General features: G+C 41.6%; 1 protein-coding gene across 11 annotated transcripts in view; it reads left to right on the top strand.

Annotated features, from left to right (window-relative positions):
- Positions 1-13,611: 13,611 nt before the first annotated feature.
- ABI1 (abl interactor 1) overlaps positions 13,612-20,293 on the top strand; it is an 85,205-nt gene continuing 78,523 nt past the window's right edge. For 3 of the 11 annotated variants that reach the window (XM_074866481.1, XM_074866529.1, XM_074866502.1), the window contains exon 1: positions 13,614-13,938. In XM_074866481.1, the coding sequence (XP_074722582.1) occupies positions 13,822-13,938 (117 nt within the window). In that variant the 5' untranslated portion in view covers positions 13,614-13,821. Of the gene's footprint in view, positions 13,939-20,293 lie in introns of all 11 variants that reach the window. The other 8 variants (XM_074866493.1, XM_074866551.1, XM_074866512.1 and 5 more) reach the window with 6 other exon arrangements.

Raw genomic sequence — 20,293 nt, 5'->3', positions numbered from 1 at the left:
CTCTGAAAATTTTACGAGCAGTGATTTTACTGTTTTCTTGTAGGTTATTCAAAATAAATCAAACAACAAGGAGTCAAGGTCAGTACACTCTTCATGACCACATTTGAAGTCTGTCAGCCATTTTTTTATTTAATATGTACCATAATGATTTTCTATTACAATAATAATAATTTATTTTTAAAATTTTTATTGTAGTTTCTCAATCAAAATTTTATGCAGTCAGCTATTTTACAGAAGTATAAATACATTTCTACAACACAGTTACATTTCTCTATCAAACTTGCATTCTCACAGAAAAGGATATTGAGTGACCCTGAATGTATGTATACTTCTCCATACATTCCTATTGATTTGCATTAATTAAATTATCCTTCTTTAATTCTTTCTTAATAGAATCTCCTGTCAGTCATTCTGTTGTATACGTGGGATCAATATTAAGTTGATGGAACTACAATACCTATATACCTTTTTTCAATATTGGCACAACCTTTGCTTTCATTCAGTGCTCTGGAACTTCTCCAATGTTTGAAAACTGACTGAGAATGAATATTAACAGCCCATAATGGTCTTTGCTGGTTCATTTAAAACTCTTGGATGTGATTAATCTGTACATGCTGATTTAAGAAGACCTAAATTTAGAATCTTCAGATAACTAGATCTCCCTTGATTTTTCTTTCAATGTAAATCAAAAATTGGGTTTTAAACACTGTGATTAAAGATATCTTTTTGTTGCTCTGTTCACTCTCCTGGTATTTTACTGTTTCACTGTCTGTTTGAAATCCTGCCAGTGGAAGGGCCTCTGAATTTCTAAAGATTTTTTTTTTAAGAGGGAGCTACGTGTTTCTTTGCAGATTATCTTTGACTTGTATGAACCCTTGGGATAAATGTCTGTCAGCTACCTTAGCAAATCATGCATTATGAGCAGCATTATAAGCAGCTCAATCCTGTTTCTAACCTTTGCAGGAGGGGCTTGTTCATTTTTCACGTAATAACTTTCGGTGTGCTTTCTCACTCTTTTGCATGGTAGTTCTAAAAAAGAGAAAGTCTTAAAAACTAAAGCTGTTGTCTATCCCAAAGTCTAAATTTCTATGTCATGATAAATGTACTGTGGACACTATTTACTGACTTCCCTTTTCAAAAAATGTTTAAAATATTTAAATCTTTGCAGAAAGTACATGAACATATTCCTGTTTTATAACGGACGAAACAATGCAATGACCAAATATACACACATATATTTGTACATACATAATATATAAAGTAGTGATGTTATATATGAAATTGATGAATACATTAAGAACTGTTGGTAAAAGCAATATATTAGTTTTAAACAGATCAAAGGAAGAGACTGGAGAGCCCATTCCTCCCTCAATTAGGAGGGCTGTGCTGTGGCTCATGTGGCAGTGGGGTGCTCTCCTGGCTGCACAAGCCTTCTGATCCCACTCCCACCACAGCTCCCCCTTTCTTCTGCATAAACAAACCCAAAAGGGGCGGGGGGAGGGGCAGAGGAAGGAACCAGAGACATTCACAATACAGAGACTAAACCACTGTAACCACAGCCTAAATATGTGTCTTTTGAAGATTAAATAGCAGTTGTGCTGACTAAGTCTGTGATTATGCACATGTTCAAGCTCAACACCCTGAGCATCCCACTGATTTCGCAATAGTAAAATTAAGTCCTGTGTAGGTTTACAAGGTGGAGCCCTTGGCTGTCAGGAATTCTGGCCTTGTGTTTTTCTTCTTATTTTGACTCAGATTTGCATTCACAGTAGGACTCACAGATGGATATTTTTTAAATCATTGTGAAAGAGTTTCACATTTGCTGGATGATGTAATCTGCACCACTAAAGCATCACTGTAGTATATACCATTAAAGAATCTCTGTGGCATAACTGGTATAGGGAATCAATGATAACAGAATAAATATGCACAAAAATGATAAAACAACTACATTTTTGACCTCAGACATTGAAAATATGAAGTTGTCTTACACGTCTTGAAATAGGAAATTTGGGGGTACAAAGAAGCAGGATAAGTCCCCAAATCAATGGATCTAGATATTTTACATTATTGAAAAGAGGTATAGAAAAGGGGTTGGGAATGACTTGAGAAAACACATTTAAAGCAGTTGTATTAAAAGTAAATGAAGGCTCATGCCCACCCTAGAAAGCAGCTCTGTGGTGCCTGCTCAGTCATTCCAAATGGACCATCTTTACTTCCTCTGGTCTGCATCTTCTCATGTGTCTCAAATTATGTGCTTCCTGGTGGGGCCCATCATACTCAGAGCAGTTTGTTAACACACTGAAGCTCTTTAAAATGCATACCATGTGTGCACAAAATGTCTTCATTTATCAGAGTACCTCACAGATCAGGCTCTATTCGAAAGAGCAGAATGGTGCTAGAACAAGGGTATCAACTCACCCTGTAGTGAAACCTCCTTCAGTCAAAGGCTGGGAATTAAAACCAAAATAGACACAAATGACTAACATTCAAGTTTTACCCCCTTTTAACTGACAGAGATAAATTACATTTTAATAAAGTAAGTAAATTTTTAAACCTTTTTCCAGAAACGTAGGCTACATTCACACATTGCCTGCCAGCTCCTTCCAAGATGGCTGAAGAGGTGACCATCTCCTGCACATCCACAGCTGCTGACTGCTGGCCCTCCGATCTGCCTCTGGAACTGCTCTTGTAAATGCTCCTCTACTTATTTCAACCAGAGAAAACCAGGTTCAGATGAACAGTTTAAAGGTGCTGACCAAGGTCTTGCTACAGACTTGTCTTGGTGGGGCTGTGTGAGGATGGCCGAGCCTTGCTACAAAACCATGCCAGCACAAGCCTCTTGCATGGATGCAGATGTTCTGGCAAACCCCCATGATTGTGGAACAGTTGGTATTGTCACTGGGGTTAGTTACACCATCTGGTAGCGAAGAACCAGGCTCCCACAGCTGAGCTAAAGCACTTTGGCAATACAGTAACAGGTATTTCTGTCCTGATGGAGCACACTATTTGTTTTATTGGTGCTTTTGTATTTATAAGGTGGGCACGCTCATTCATTCACACCCACACAGAAGTCAGGTGTGTCCTAAACATCTGGATTAGGTAGGTAGATAGGATCAATTCTTTCATCCCGCTGTGACATAATTTCATTCACGTAATGTGGCCCTCCCTGAATAATAGATGTTGCAGTATGTTTTATAGAAAACAAATTTCTATCCTTTCCTTTCTACAAGTATGATGTTAAGAAATGGTTGAGCAAAAGCAAATAACTTTAATTGGTAGGAGAAGATGTGCTAAATTATCCTAGATTAATTATTGAGTAATATAATCAAACATCAAAACAGATTTCTAAATGTCAGGAATAGTGAGAAGGATGAAATACTATTCATATCAACCCTCCAGCTAGAATCAGTCTTATATATTGCCTGAATTTAGCTTTCAGATTACTGATTTATATGAAAACAAACCCTTTTGTGACTAAATCTCTTCCTACTAACAAACAGAGAAGGTTAACAAATAAAAGTTAGATGAAATACAGTTTGCAGTTTTAGTCACTATCATGCAAAACAGCTGATGTATCACTTTAACAAATAAATACATGACAACTGAAGGCAAAACACGTTCTTTCATTATTTTGAAGTTTTCCCGCACAAATTCAGAAGACAAATGATATGAGAGATCTGCTTTTTGGCAGGGGAGGACAGAGCAAACACACAAAACCAGCCTGTTATTGTGAGATTTCTGACATACATTAAGGCATGAATCTGAAATTGCTTTGGTATTACCCTGCATAGGAAAACCCTTATTTCATTATGAATAAGCCTTTTTGCTTATTTTATCCTTTGTTGCTTGTGAGCTACTTTGAGACAAAATACTTCCTTTTATTTGATTAAAAACTTTCACACAAAAATGGTTATGCATCGGACAGCATAATTTATACAATCTATTTTTGGAATAAGCCCTAGCAATGGATTAAACATGAATTGTTAGATTGTTGCTGTGACCCTTATTCCTGGGCACTTATAAATAAATATATTCCCCTGTGGCTTCACTAAACCTTTGAAAAGTACATTTGTATGCAAATCTGTGAAAAGTCATATGGCAATGTCACCCTTAGCATTGCACACGTTGTGCAGTACCATAGCAGGCCGTGGAACACTCTGACAGCTGATGTATTGGAAGCTCCAGGCCGCTTTCAGTAGGAACATTTAAAATTAGAGAGCATAAAAAGCTGGACTATGAAGTGCAGAGAACAATTTTGCCATATTGAAGAGATGGACTGGATGACCTGCTAGGCCTTCCTATTAATATCTTCTACTGTTATACACAGTATTCGCATAGTCATTTCCTAAATCTTACTGATATTGCTTAAGGGGTAAGATAAGTGATACTGTGATCCAGAAAATGCAGGTGTCTGCCATGTGCCACGGGAATGGTTAGTAGCTACCAGCCTAACACTCGTGTGTGTGATGGCCAGTGGTGACCATGCTGGGTGGCAGCGGGGTTGTGACTGACTCAGGGCTACTTTAACCAACACCGCCTGGCTTTCGGCTGAACTGCAGCAACAGAATAACTTAGTTACAGGCTTATGTTACAGATTGATGTAGTTTATATCCATCACAGAACTGTAATGGAAAATCATTTTACAGCAAGTTTATTGTTCTAATAGTCTATTATAGCATGAGGCTATTGTAAATAACACTTAAAGAAGTAACCAAAGTGAGTCCTTTTCAGTTATGAAGACATAATATCTTTCAATGAGGTACCATATGTCAGATTTGCTGCTCTTTTCCTAATGCAGAACAAGAAAGCATTTGAACACTGAATTCTTTTATCTGAAATGAGATAAGGAACCTTTCAGGCCACACAATAAAAATGATTAAAAATTATGTATATTAGCCATTTGAGCAAAGATATTCAGCCCATTTTTTTTGGACATTTTTTCTTTTACTGGAAACCAAAAGAGTTTTCAAAAGAGAGACTCTTTCAAGAAATTTCTAGGATAAAAAAGACCTGCCCCCTTTATTGGCCTGTATGATGATATATGATGATACCCAGCCAAGTATCATGTTGTCTATGAGATCATAAGATGATGGCACTCGCTAGGTAATTAACCGGACAATATATTGTTTCAACCTGCTAAGAGTTCAGCATGCGGTCAACATCAATACCAACATCAGGTTTTGATTTTTCAGATCTAGATAGCAGGACTAACTGGCAATGACTATAGACTGTAGTCCACAGTTTTCTGTGAAATTTTTGGCTATTGTGAGAAAATGAGAGAAAGTAAGTTCCTGAGTCCAAGTCTATGTCCTGTGTGGGAAGTGTCTCTAGTTTTAGTGCTCTCCTCAACCCGCCTGTTGTCTGCCATGATCAGCCCATCCTGTTACACCACATACCTAAACAATCTGCATCTCTCACAGTTCCTCTTGACCTATTCCTCTTTCACACCTATATATGCCCCTTCTTTCTGGCCCCAGCAAACTCCTCCACTATCCCTTGTCCCAGAATTCAGCATACTGTTATATTCCAGGTGCCAGGGGATACAATCCCTCTATACCATTATCCATCACAGTGATATTGTGTATTCAAAGAAAAATAAATGCAGAGAAAATCCCCTGGCCCTTGCAGTGCACAGTGAAACATAAGCATAGCCCAATTCTGCAGTGGATGTATCTTAACTCTTAAGAACTCTACTGCAAATATATTGCTTTTAGAAAATTAGGAATTAATCAAATGTTTTCAGGTTTTCTCAGGAAGAGCAGGAGGTATGGCCCTGAAACTACCTTCTGCCAAATTTGAAAGTCTTCATTCAAAATATAGAGCTGCTGGGGCGTTTAACCTCTTGGCTGACATACTTGTAATGGATTCAGTAGAAAGCGTTTCTTCTTGTTTCCATCTTACAAATTCCCTGAAGGGCAAAAATAAAGTGAAATAGAAAAATGTGCTAGTGGGGCTAAATTAAGACTGACAAAGGTATAAGCAGCTGAAAGCAAAGCATTACAAGGGGAAACTAAACTACAAATTTCACATACAATACAGCAAGGTGTCTATATCTTCCATGACAGTGTCTTGATCTCTTTTGCAGTCAGAACTGTATTAAATACATCGTTTTTTTTCCCCTTAGTGTATAAGCAAAGATATCTAGTTATGAGACATCTTCCAATTGATGTAAAAACCTACTAGATAGGCTCCACCTTATACACTAAAGAAATTTTGAGAAGTACAAACATGTCAGATACAGAGTCAAGGGTCAGACATTTAAAGAGAAATGATGGCAATCATAATTAACCCACTTTACACTCAGAATTATTTTAAAGAATGTTAGAAACATTTTTAATACTGGGTAAGGACGTATTTATTACATGACAGTGTTTAAAAGTCCCCAACTCTTTAGGAAACACACTGGCCAGGAAAAATACTGTGGGAGTATTATGGTTATGACCAAATAAATTGAAACATTCATAGCTAATGTCAACATCAAATAGCTGAGCATAGCAGGAAGCTGCCATCAGTAATTTACATATTCACTTCTAATTGTGCCTGTGCATCATATTGTTCATATTTCCATTTGCTGCCCTCTGAACCAAGTCATTTTCTGGTGGCATATATTCACTTTCACTGCAGGTAGTTTTCATTAGTGGTAATTAAAGGACAATTTTTACTGCATTGTGCTACAGGAAACAATAAGCAGTTGCTGAGATTGATTAATATCTAAATTAAGTTTGAGACATGTAATCAATCTTATAGGCACAAGAGATTGTTCCTGTTATGTAATGAAAAGTAACAGGAAAGAAAAACCCTATTTATTCTGAATAGCCAATGCTTACCCTTTAAATTCCATTGGATTGCACTAAATGGCCTGATTTATTTTTAAATGTTCCCAACAGAGAATAGCCTCAGTCTCTGTGTAATGACTTTTTACCCTCATTATCTGCACAGTCTGTGTTTGGGCTCTGACTGGGACAATGCCAAGGAGGATGTCAATGTTATCTTAGTGTGGAAATGATTTTCTAGTAGACAACTGCATCTGAGGGTTGCTGTGCATCCGATCCCATTCCTTTTGCCTTCAATGCCTATTGAAAATACTCCTTTTCAAAGACTGCTCAACCCCATAGACTCAACGTTGCTTCTAGTTGAAGCTTTACTGTTTCACTGAGAGCTGGAACAGACCCAATAACTGTAATGTGTTTTTACTTGCTGAAAAAAAATACTATTATGCTGTGCCTTATTTTGCCATCCAAATATTGTGCTGAGAAATACTATCACTGCAGAATTGCTGTCAAATATTTATTTTTATTGGGAAAATAGCGCTCTTTCTGTAGTAGAATGATGTTATCATTTAATTATTTTTTTCTTTTCTGCTTTACGACAGAAAGCTGCAATTCAATGAAGTATATATTTAAATGCAAAAGAGGCATACCAATTAATCAGTACAGAATACGAATGCTTTTAATCTGCATCAAAAAAACCTGTGGGGCATAGAAAAACACCAGTCTTTTAAACAGAAAGTATATAAAAGTAATTCTTATCCATGCTCACATTTCCTCAAATACAATGAAAAATTGCAATTGTGCAATTAAATTATCTTCACAATAATATATTCTTTTAAGGCTTTGCATTATGTTAAGAACATTATGATGAGTCTTTGGTTTCTTTTTATATAGCATAAAAATGGACATAAATAAATAATTTCCATTGATAAAAGAGTCAAAAATCCATAGAGATAGATCACATGTTAGCTCTGAAACACTGAAAACTGAAACATAGATGTTTACTGCTTTCTGGTTTTTAGTCACCCAGCTAATGTACAGAAAGTTAGTACTGAAGATAGGAAATAAATTAGCCTAGAGATTGCAGTTAGGTACAGCCATGAGCGTGGACTAATCAATTTTGAGGTGCATATAAACTAGATGATGGTATCATTACAGTCAACTCTCCCATTATCTGGGATCATAGGAGACTGGGAACTGATGGACAACAGAAAAACTTGGATATTAGAGATGTTCCAAGGAACACCAGAGACATTTCAGTTCTGTATATAGTAAATATTGTCCAGAAGAACTTATTAACTCTGGGTTCAGCACTAGCCAGTGGTCTCAAGACATCATTTGCAGAGTTGCATGAATTTGCAAAGCCATCTTAGGCTCTACCTCTCAAGGAAGCAGTTATATTCCTGATGACCCTGCAAATAATGCCTGAGCCCGTAAGACCACCAAGCCTGGGGTGGCTCTACAGGTATATGCATTCACTCTGCAACATTTTTGTTTGTGTCATTTTCACAGCCTTTATCAGGTAGTGCAAAACAGAACAGAAATGGTGCTAACGGTGTTTTCAGACTTCAAAACATTTCTCAAGACCTTGAGCAGTGTTTTTTCCTGCTAGGGATGCTCACTCCAAAGAGCTCAGTGAGTAGGACACCGTTGACATAGGGCATGCACCTTTCAGTGCCTGATTTCAAGTTAGGGACACATGAGACTTGCCTTTGCATCTGCTAGATTCCTGTTCACTGCTAATTATCCAAATAATTACATTTTCCTGAGCAAGATGTCTGTCTGCTTTTGACCAGAAGCTCTATGCAGGGTGAAAAACCTTTCCCAGGGAAAGTTTTATTTCATATATACATATCAAAGGAAGTCCTTCATTTTCAAGGATTGGCATCCTCCAACAAACATCTATTTCATCAGGAAATTCCAACCTGCCCTCTAATGAGTGGGCCAGACCTGCATGGGTCTATTCAGAAAGCTGACTTTTCACTCAGTGCCTACCCCTTGCAACAGGATTGATTCTTTTCATATTTAAACTACCCCCGCCAAAGCCTTTAAATAAAAGAAGGCCAAAAAACATTTGCTAATAAAAAGGATTACTGCAGAAATCCACCTCCTCCTTTAAGTGGTTGCTTTAAAGCCAGCCCTTCCTCAAAACGTTTTTATAACAAAATAGTTTAGCCTCATTTGTTACTGTTATAAGAAGCAAGCCATCTTGTCATTTGTCACACAATACCCACGTTAGCTGGTTTAGGTCTAGGAAGAAAGAAATGGGCTTTCTTGAGGTTCTGCCTATGTATGGCAGCATCACCAGGGCCTGGATCCTCCACTTTTCCCATGCTCTTAGGGCAGTGCACTTCTCGTCTGCCTTGGCAGTATTTTGAGGGATTAAGAAAATAAGCCCACCTTGTGATGGGCAGCTGGAAGTGACGGCAGTGGAATGGACCTAGGTTGGAAGCTGGGAACAGAAGATATAGAAGGAATTCTTTGATGCAGTGAAAATGGAAAGGCAAAGTCAGGAGGCAACCTGGTCGCCGGAAAGATGAAAGAATGAAAACCAAAATGAAAGAGGCCAAAGGAACAGGGGATCCAGTGGAACACAGATGGGGAACAACTGAGATGACAGATTGAGAAAAGGGTAGTGAAGGTAAGAGAAAAGAAGGACTGTTGACACCAGAGCACTGCTGAGGAGCAAAGATAAGCATGCAGGAGGGATGAAGAAGAGAGAGTTTTATGAAAAATGCGGTTGAGATGGAAGGCAAATCCTGCAAGTAAAAATATATTAGAGGAGAAAGGTCATGTCAAAATACAGCAAAACATTTATTTTTGTGCCGCTCTTATCTTGTGCGTTCTCAAAGCCGCAATTTTGAATCTTATTATTTTCATGCTCCCCAGCAGCTCAGGCTGCCTAGCAATGCCTGGCTGGCGTGTGCTGGCTCTGCCGCACAGAGCTCGCCGGCTGCCTAGCAACTGGCAGGGGGGTGTGATGGGGTCCCTGGACTAGGCTCAGGGATGCAGCCCTACCCCAAACACCCCTGCTCCCACAGCAAGGCAGGAGGGAGCATCTCCAGTTGTTACAGCTGTGATGAAAACATTAAAAATATTAATTGGAAAAAAGAGCACGTTTTGGTGCCCATGAGAGTGCAGGGAGCCTGACAAATTGTATCTGAGAAGTGGGAACAGCCCCATTCATCTCTGCAGTACTCAGACACCCCATGATGATAACTGAAATATCAATATGGTTAATTATTCTGGTTCTTAAGTAAGGCTTTGTGGGCCGCATCTAAAGCACAGGAAAGCAAACCAACACACCATGTACCTTCTCAGGCAGCTACTTCTAATTTGAAAATACCAAAAAGGCAACATTTGGTCCCAGAAAAAAAACATTACAGTTGTAGCATTAAGTATTCACACAGGATTGTCCCCGCCACACTCACGGAACTGTATCACTGTAATCAACAAAAATTTTTTTACAAGATGAGACTTGGCATTTGGCAGTAGAGCTGATGTGGCTGATCTGAACAGGCCCTGTGTCCCCTGTGCTTCCAGCTGCCCCCTCAGATTCCTCATCTCCCTATCCATTGCACTGTCAAAAGTGCTTGTGTGACTAAACAACCGAATGAGGAATTGATCCAGCTGCAGAACAGTCCAACAAAAAATAAAGAATTATTTTCCAATCAACACTACCAAAGCAAGTACTGTTCCCAAGGGAAAAACAAAGACACGTGTCCATCTATGGCCTAGAAAATGGAATAGACAGTTACAGAGCTACACAAATTACAGTGTAGGAGAAGTTGCTTTGATGCTGCTACTTTGATGCTGTTCTAAACAGGTGCATTCAGAATATAGTCACATTTTTCTCTCCCAGTCAAAAATAGGCTATGGCCCAGAAGGACAGTATTGCGCCTGGAGATCATCATGCCCCACTGAGAAGAAGCAAATCTCAGATGGACAGCTGAGACTCTGAGAGGTATATAAGCACTCTGGATAGGATCTCATTCAGGTGATCATTTGGGTGGAGCGTGAAGAGCATCATTACATTTTTGCCCCTACCAGTCCAGCCACCCCAGACAGGAAAATTTTCATTCCCAGCTCTCTTGCACACTTGAAGTACCTTGAGTAAGTTAACTTTTCCTTCTAATCAGCAGTTTATTGTCTGGAGCACTGGGAAAGTGTGATAATTAAAAAAAAAAATCCAAACCGGAATAGTTTCTAAAGAAAAACCCAGTGAATGCAGTTCAGACACACAGTAGTGTCTTCAGCAGATGTCAGCTCAAGTCCAAGGTTTATTAGCTCTGGTTCAGTGCTGGTTCTGCTAGATTTGGGTAGCATTTGCATAGCTACCCGAATGTCTCCGTGCTTTCAGGTGCACACTCATGGAGCCAGCTTGGGTCTATTGCATCTGAGTCAATAAACCCTCCAGAAACCTCAGACATGAGGAACACACTTCAAAGACACTCAAGTGCCCCTGCAAAGAGTCATTCTGAAAGCAGGAGGGCTAGCATGGGGCAGAAGCTAATAAGGCCTGCTGATCTAACTAGTTGCGCATGTCCACACCATGATTCCCAGCATGTCTTGCACTGCTTGGCCCTCACAGCGGTACTGCCATGGCTGTATGGCACTAAGTTAAAAAGTCCTGCTGGAGCTGACCTAGCTCAGCATGGAACCAGTTTGGGTGTTTCTGTATCTACAACAGGTCAATCCACCAGGTATTGGGAAGGCTGAAGAAAAGTCACAATGCAGATGTCACAAGGTGGCGCACTTTGACATGGTCTTCCAAGGTCTTCTTGCGTTGAGAGCACATTTTGAGTTGGAGTTGGGAGGTTTTTGGTTTGTGCAAGGCCTTTTGGGTGAGATCCGTCAGAAGGAAAGGGGCTGTAAGCCCTCCTGGAGCCTCTGCTCTACTGCTTGAGGCAGGTGCGTGTCCTGGGAGCCAGCACTGCCCCGCTCAGCTGCTGTCCTGCCACCTGCTTGTAGGACTAGGTTGCTGGCCAATGTGAAGCACGATACATTTAGCAAAACACACACCACTGCTTTCTCTCATACTGAAATAAGTTGACGTGCAAGGCCCCACACATCTGCCGTCTCCTGGTACAGGGGCAGCAATATAATTTTAAGAGACAACAACAGTTGTGCTACATTTCAGGAAGTTAACACCTTCCATGAGGTCAGTCTGTGATCTGTAGGCAAGTATGGACCCATGCAAGCCAATGGGTGTTAAGTAATTTGCAGCCAGACTGAATAGAGAAATCAAATTTGTCTTTTTATTATGATAGCTGGAAACAAGAAGAAGCCAGTGACCAAAATGGTTTCTGATCACACTTGCCCTGGGACCCATTAAAAGCTTGTCTACATCTCAATGCTGTTGCAGATCAAATACAAAATAAAATGTTTTATTGGAAACTACATGCTGTCCTAAAGAGAGTTATTGAAGCCACTTTGGAAACACTTTTGCTAAGGTGCCAAATGAATTAACCATCAGAAGATAGCAATGTAGGTGCATTTTTACTGCAAAGCAAGTGCTGTGAATGTACCAGCTCCTTCCTCTGCTGTCCCAGACAGCGCTCAAATATCTCTCTCAGCACCTATTTAGCTATTCTCAGCCAGGGGGTGGTTTTTTGTAACTCCATCTGCAAAGACCTTCCCAGGCCCACCCGTTCTTCCCAGGCTCCCTACCATTCATCCTCACTTCCACAGTTCTAGACCGAGATGCTGGGACTTTGCTGACCTCAGAGGGGAAGGGAGATCTATTTTTCCTTTCTCCACCTTGATTTAGAGACATCAGCAGGTATACCAAAAGATTCTGACCAGAACAGTTTTCAGTGCTGCAAAGATAGACTCCAGAGGACATGCAAAATACCACATGATTATGCAAAGATGAGGCAGCCTGCTCTTACTATAATGTGTTTGAGAGTATTTTTTTCTGAAACATGATGACTTTTCACTGCTGTGTGGGTTTCTCTGGAACAACTACTAAAATGCAAGGACTAAGACCAGTTGCATTTGCATACACACAGCACACAAAGCCAAGGCATGAATAACAGGCCTTGGACACAGCTTCTTCTGGGCCTGTTACTCATTGCAAAGGCAGTCTTGGACATCCCAGCATAGAAGCCACCTGCTGTTATTGGCTTTTCTTCTGGTATGATCACAGAAACAGGATTTTGCTTTAAAAAAACTTATACGCAGGAAAGCTTGTACTTATCACCAGACCCTTTGCAACAACCAGAAGCAGCTCTGAACGATGAATAACAACTCAGATAAAAGAGTGGCAGGAATAATGTATTTGCCTTAGCCAAATATTTAAGTTCCTCTTATGAAACTAAAACCAGAAAAATGCTAATTGTCAATTACTACTTCTGGGCAGGCCTTCAGAGAGATCTACACACCTTAGATTCAGTGTTTCTGCCTTCCCTTTGGGATAACCCCCTGGGAAGGGACTAATTGCCCCTAATCATGATGCTCCTATCATTTTACCAATTTTGTTGGCATCTTACAAATTTCTAGCCTGACAGGAAGCCGGATAACGAGGGCGGTGCTTCCCTCCCTGACTCTTGGCTTCTCCTGAAGAGAGGCACTGCCTCAGGGCAGCACTGCTGGGGTTGAGGCTTTTGTTGAGGGGGGCGGGGGAAGGCACAAGCATCTCCCCTCGTCTCTAGGCGCCCAGAAAGAGGGTCTGACAGCCCTGCTGGCTGTCGCCCTCCCGCCGCAGGGCCTAGGTCAGGCGGGGTGGCGGCCTCCACCCACTGCCATCTCCCGGCCGCGGGCGGCGGCCATGAGCCGCGACAGCCCCACCTCCCCCGCGCATGCGCCCTGCGCGGCGCGGCGCTGCCTACAGCTCCCGGCTTACTTTGCAAAGCGGGGGTGGGTTTTGGTGGGGGTTTTTTTATTTTTTTTTTTTTTTTCCCTCCCCTCGGAGGGGGAAGGATGGGTGGGGAAAGCGAGAGCTCACGAAAGCGAGGCGAGGAGGAATCCCACAATACCAGGCGGGTTGCGAGCCCGGCGCTGCCGCTGTCTCTTTAATGCAAGAGGAAGCGATGCGGAGGGGTGGAAAATGGCAGAGTTGCAGATGTTGCTAGAGGAGGAAATCCCTTCTGGCAAGCGGGCTCTGCTCGAGAGCTACCAGAACCTCACTCGAGTCGCCGACTACTGCGAAAACAACTACATCCAGGTGAGGGACAGCGAGGCAGCGAAGCGGGGCCGGCCGTGGGGCGTGGAGGCTCGGCCGGGCTCGGCTCTCTGGTGCGGCCGGCGGGGCCGGAGCTGCCTGAGGGGCAGCGCGGCGCCCGGCTGCCCCCGCCGCGGCTCCCCGCCCCGCAGTCGCTCCCTCGGGTTTGCCTTTTCTTTCAACTTTCCAGCCGAACGGCCGGCCGTCTCTTCCCCCGCTCCGGAGGGGAAGGGAGGGGGTTATTATGTCAGTCCGGCTCGGAGGGTGTGTCTCTTTTTTTTTTTTTTCCCTCCCCCCCCCCCCCCCCCCCCCCCTCCGCCCCTCTTCTCTGTATTTATTGATTATGAGTCACATCCTGGAGACCCCTCTGGGTTGGGGTGGGGGGTGAGCGGGCCGTGAGGGCCGGTGAGACTTTCCGCGCGGCCGGCTCAGACCCGGTATCTCGGGGTTTCCCCCTCGCTCCCCGGGGCGGCGGTAGGTGCCGGTTGCTCCGCGCCCCCCCCACCCCCACCACCCTCCCGCGCCTCACGTGGAACGCGAGGCGGCGGGTGCCGGCCGGTCCCTCCGCCGGGGCCGCCATCCGCAGCGGCGCGGCGGGCGCTTGGGGAGCGGAAGGGGCCCCGCACAACGAGTGACATCACGTCGTTCGCTCATCGGGGTGGGGGGGGGGTGGGGGGAATCCGCGGCGGGAACCGTGCGCCGGGTCCTCCGCGGCGTGCGGCTGCCGGCCAGGCCGAGGGAACGGCGGGGTCGGGGCGCCGCGCGGAGGGTCGGCCTCGCCGCAGCGAGCGGGCTGTGGGCGCAGGAGGCTGCCGGTGCGCGGGCGCCAGTGTGGGAGCTGGGGGGGGGTGTTTCAAAATGGCAATCTGTGCCTCCCGCAGGCTGCGCGGTCCGGGCACCCTGCAGCAGTCACTGCAGACCGGGGCGCTGGTGCTAGAAGAGGTTGTCGCGTGTCTCCGCCAGTCGGTGTGAATTCCGCCGCCGCCCTCCCCCCCCCCCAAGATTGCCAGTGCTTCTTGGCCTTGCTTTAAGTCTATTTTTGTGAAGCTACGTTAAGCACAATTTGCTGTTTTTCCCAGCATTTGCAGCACATAGCTCTGTAAGTCTGTATATTTGGTCATACTGATGGGGATACAGAACCATCCCGAGATGCTCAAATTCAACTTTTTTTTTTTTTACTAAAAAAATTGAAGGGGAAAAGCAAATAAACTCCACTTTACTTACTACACGGCCTGAGTGAACTTGTTGAATCTAATACTAGGCTACCTGTGATGAGTATTTAATGCAGATTATTAAATTCTCTGGCATCCGTCGTTGTTGGAAAGCTGTCTTACTGTTTTTAGTAATGTAGTAGAAAATTTGAAAACATAGGTTTAATAATACAACGTTAATTTTTTTTTTTAAGCAAGCTACTTGGATTAAAACTGTTCTAACAAGACATTTTTAAGATTTTTTTTTTGTGTGGTATGTGAGGTAGTATGAGTTAATATCTGTTTACTCTTCCGAGTTGTTTGCTCCACCCAGAGAAAGCTGCTGATATAAATGCTTCTAAGAGGCGAGGTTCATTTGGTTTTACTCATGGGAAATATGACAAATACATGAGCATGGTAATTGCAGCACAAGTTTTGACCTGTCTCCCGCTGCTGACTTTTTCCCTGTGTCAGAAAGTTGCAGAGAGTCTTCAGTTACATCATTTTCTTCAGCGTCCTAAAGCTTGTCTTTCTTCAAGCAAACAAACCAAAAACCCCAACACTTGAGCTAGTTCCCATCTAGTCATTTGGGATGGTTTTTATCTTTTTTCTTTTTTTTTTTTTTTTAATTTGGTAGCTCATTTTCACCTCAAGTATCAAGGTCAGCTGGATGTGGGATTGGTACAGGCTGTTTTATCTGTGTACAGCTGTGTTTACCCCTTTTGAAAGGAAGCTGGAGTTTGAAAATTCCTAATGAGAACTTGCGCAGTGGCTTTGAAAAATGTATACCTCTTGTATTGTACATGCATTGTGCATTTACTCAGTAAAAATGGCAAATAAATTGATAGTATTACTTTTTTTTAATGTGTGATGGAGGTGAGTTTTTTAATCAGCACTTTATACAAAGCCATCTGCTCTCCAGTTGGACTACTGAACAGATTATATACTCCCAGTGCCTGTGGTGGGGCCACTGCAGGATTAGGCAATACGACACAGGGCACTGGGTTATGAGATTTGGGAGTGTGTGTGTGGAATGGCAAGGGAGGAGAGGAAGAGGCTTAACCAACACATAATACAAAGTGTTTGTAGTTAATGTAATTGAACATTTTATAAAAAAGGCAGGCTGGAACAGAGGACCTGGCTGTGAAGTGAGTGTTAAAATAGTTCAGAAGTGGGTATGCATCGTAATTTATCCCATAGCACGTAACTGATTCAACCTGCCTCTTTGAGTTTGGATAGCTTTGAATTTGGAGAGTTTTCTCTCTTTCTTTGGGAAAGTGTATGTGCTCCTTAGTAGGAAAACTTCCTGTGCACTGTCACCCACTCTGCGGTGTGGCATTGAGGTGGAACAAGGTTGTCTGACTATTCTGAGTGCTGGTGCTAACAATTTATAGTAATGGTAATAGCACTCAGATATTTATTCAGAGCTCTTGATATTCTCAGTCTTATGTCTTATATTCTTTGCTCACTTAGGCACGAAAATAATTTCCTGCCCCCAATATTGTTGTTTTCAAACTTTATCTGTATTTTTTGGATCTGAAAACACATGAATCTTGTTTTGTCTCTTTTGCTTAATCTGGGAATAATTCTGGTAAAATTTAAGTCATGCTGAAAAGAAGAAAAAAAAAAAAAAAGGGGGGAGGGAGGAAGGGGGGGAAAAAACTCAGCTGTCTGGAACTTGGCTCCCTAATGGGGGGTGTAGCTTTATTGGCTGTGAGCATCCTCTTAACTGAAGCATTTAGGAAAGATGACAGCATTTGGGATTCTCAAGTTGAAAATTGCTGTTCTTAGAGAAGTGGGAAGCAGCTTCTTGCTAAGGCAAATTGTGAAGAAATTGGAATGCCAGGCAGTAACACAGTTTGCCTTCCAGACCATGTGTATTCTGGTTATCTACAGGGTTTATCTGATAGGAAGGGAAAAGAATTCAGGAGAAGCAGAGCAAGTGCGTTTCTAAGGAAGATCTGCAGTGCTAAAAGGAAAGTACAGTATGGTGGCTGTCTTGGGGGGGATGAGACAGAGGGAGACAGAAAAAAGGGAAACTAAATGTAGAAGTAATTGAAGGAAGTTGTGATGGTGGTGGTGGTGATTTTAGCTTTGACTGGAAGGAAAAAAGCATAATAAGTATGTTGCTGTATTTATTCTGTGACAGGATTTAAAATCTGTTATGTTTCTGGTTGGAAGCTTCAGGGACAAGCAGGTAGAAAATTAGATTCCTATTTTCTTTTAGATCAGAGACCTAAACTGAATGGTTTTAAGAGCAGGTTTTGAACCTTGAATCTTCATGTGGAAGTATGTTTTTGTTTTCTAAAGTTTTCTAAAATATAGAGAAATTACATTTTTCTTAATATTTTCTAAAAGATTTTGTCTGGCACTCTTTAGAATACTGGTATGGCTCTGCTCTCATGATGGAGGTGTTTGCTTGTGAATTGGCATACTTTTTTAATAATGTACAGCAAGATTAAGAGAGGGGAGGAAGGAATGGTGAAACTGTCTTATAATAGAAATAAATGAAACTTCTTCCTAGATGCCATATAAATGTAAGTTCTGATACCTGATGCCTTCCCCAAATCCTCTTTCCTGCAAATAAAATCTGGGACTAGCCCCTTTCAGTGTGTGTGTAACCGTGAAAGGTTATCTGAAAATCTGTAGCCTAAAGCTGAAGATACTAGTGAGGAATTTCATCAGTACCCTAAATGGTGTGAACTTTATCAGTACTAATACAGAAATAACATATGGAGTTAAAGCACTTACAGTTCTAACTATGATTCTTCAGCCGAAAATATTAACTTCCAGAGAGATCCTCCAGTCAGTTTCCTGGCTGAACTGAATTATTTCAGTTTTTTAGTGAACTTATTTACCATAACTAGCTTATGAAGTGTTAGAATGGCACAGGAGACCAGCGTCTCCAGTGTTACTGCACTGCTGATTTCCTTTTGAACAACTTCAATTGACTGGTGTAGCACAGAGCCCCGCTCTGTGCTATATGACACTGTTTACAACTTTCCCCTGCTGTATAAATTGGATGCTTCTTATAGTCTTGTTTATGCATAGGCAGATACATAGTTTTCATGAGTCTCTGATTCTAGACCACTTGGGAAGATTCATTTGTAATTTTTTTTTAAGCTCAAATATGATTTTAATATGACTGTGAGAACCTCTGAATAGCTTGGAATATGTAGTACTTGTGTAAATTCTGATCTTGATGGTCTCTAGTGGGTAGATTTAGCAGCTTTAGAAAATAAATTAAGTGAAAGACCTTTTAAGGAAATAAGTGCTCTGTTGCCTAAATGTGTGTTTTTTTGTTGTCATGTTATTTCCTTCTGTAGCTTCCAACTGGTATGTGGAAACTGAACGGTTAGTTAACAAGCTATTCTGGGTAAAACGGACAAAAGCAGGGATAGATTTCAGTTTGACTGCCATTACCAAAAAATGAACTTCTCTTTCCACTTGGTAGAAAATAAACGTGTGGGGTTGAGCAGAGGTGCTGCATGCAAGAAGCTTCACAAATCTGTATGTTATCTTCCAGTATGCATATAGGAATCTTTTCTGTTTAATAGGTCGGATGTTCTGCACTTCCTATACAGTAAGTAGATAGTATGTGTTGGAAAGGAAATAACTTTTTTCATGGTGTTTCTTTTTCCTTAGATGTTGGTAACTGATCTGACACTCGACTTTATTGACTGATGTATGGAAAGTGACTTAATTTAGTTCAGCACGAAGAAGTTCACTCAGAATATCTAATTCAGGAAATGACCTGTTTTAAAAGGATAAACTTCTTAAATTGTCACTAATACAAATCTTTTACATGCTGTGAGAACTTAGACGCTTTTATGCTCATAAGTTAATTGGTTTGTATTGAGCATAAATAGTAATTTTTTTTTTCCTGGTTTCATTGCTAAATTTGGAACACTACAAAAAAAGCAAATTAACTTAGTTCTGTAACACCAAAATATAATTCAAAATTAGAGAGCTTGAGAGCAATGAGATAAGGTGTGGATGTACCATCCACTATGCTTTGCAGGTTTAAATCATATTCTTTAAGAAATGGTGTTAGCTTTATACTTTTAAACACTGTTCTTTTTTAAGGTAGTTTAAGCAAACATTTGCCATCAGTATAAAATGCACTGACTGTTCTGTCTGTGTGGGGTTTTTTTAAATAGTAATAATAATTTGGGTACAGGTTGGCGGATTAGGCTTGTAGCTCTTCTGTGCCTTCTATAGGTCGTCTTTGCCAGTGTGTTGTCTGTGTGTTTAGCTCAAAAGCAACAATAAGACAATAGTGCAACTTCACTGAATCAGCAAGTGATTACCCTGCATGTACAGGAAATGGATCCTAGAGTGTTATGTGTCTGTTTTTTGTCCAAGGTAGATGATATGAGACCAGCTTTTCCAAATTTGAAATGTTTCCATTAATTTTGGTACATTTGGTTTAAGAAGCCAGTAAGATGTCAGCTGCTCTTCCTGCTCCATTTTTCATTAGTATTTCAGCAGATAATGGTGTCAGCACTGTGCTACCTTAATCAGGCGGAGTAAAGTGGATTGGGATAAGCTTTTACAGGTGTGTACTGCTTCTTCCACCAAGGTAGTGCCATCTGCTCCTTGCAGGTTGTTTGTTGTCAGTCTATGTTGAGTGTGATCCTTGCTGTCTGTGCTGCACTTGCTATGCTCAGCCCCTGTTGGAAGGAAGGAAGAAGACATGAGTAAGAGTGGCAACTGTCTAATACTTACCTTCCTCTGGATCTCAGGGAGCTTGTTGCAGTAAGTAGCTCTTACAGTAAAGAGAAAATAGATGGGCCTTGAGGAGGGCTCAGAAAGTGAATCAAATTGTAATGAAGGTACAGGATCAGGCTGTGTACAGGTAGGAAGCACTGTACCTCTGAGGACAAGGTTCCTGTTAATATCTGTGCTACTGATCTAAGTTTAATAACAGAAGATCCCAAACTCTACACCAAAAAAACTTAATGCAACTTCCCAATATCTTTGTTTAGTATTTTGAACTGTCTTCGTTTTACAGAAGCATAAATGAAGGCATAGAATTTATAACTGACTTGTGGAAGGTCATATAGGGACGTGCTGTCAGATTTGGGAACAGAACCTGATTGTTTGGGCTTCCAGTGCTGTGCACAAGGGTTCCCCAGCCCCCACCCCACCTCCCTTCCAAATTGCTT

The sequence above is a fragment of the Strix uralensis genome, chromosome 1 (assembly GCF_047716275.1).
Source record: "Strix uralensis isolate ZFMK-TIS-50842 chromosome 1, bStrUra1, whole genome shotgun sequence".
Taxonomy (NCBI): Eukaryota; Metazoa; Chordata; class Aves; order Strigiformes; family Strigidae; genus Strix; species Strix uralensis.
The sequence above is the reverse complement of the archived record's forward strand: the minus strand, read 5'-3'. Positions and strand labels throughout refer to the sequence as shown.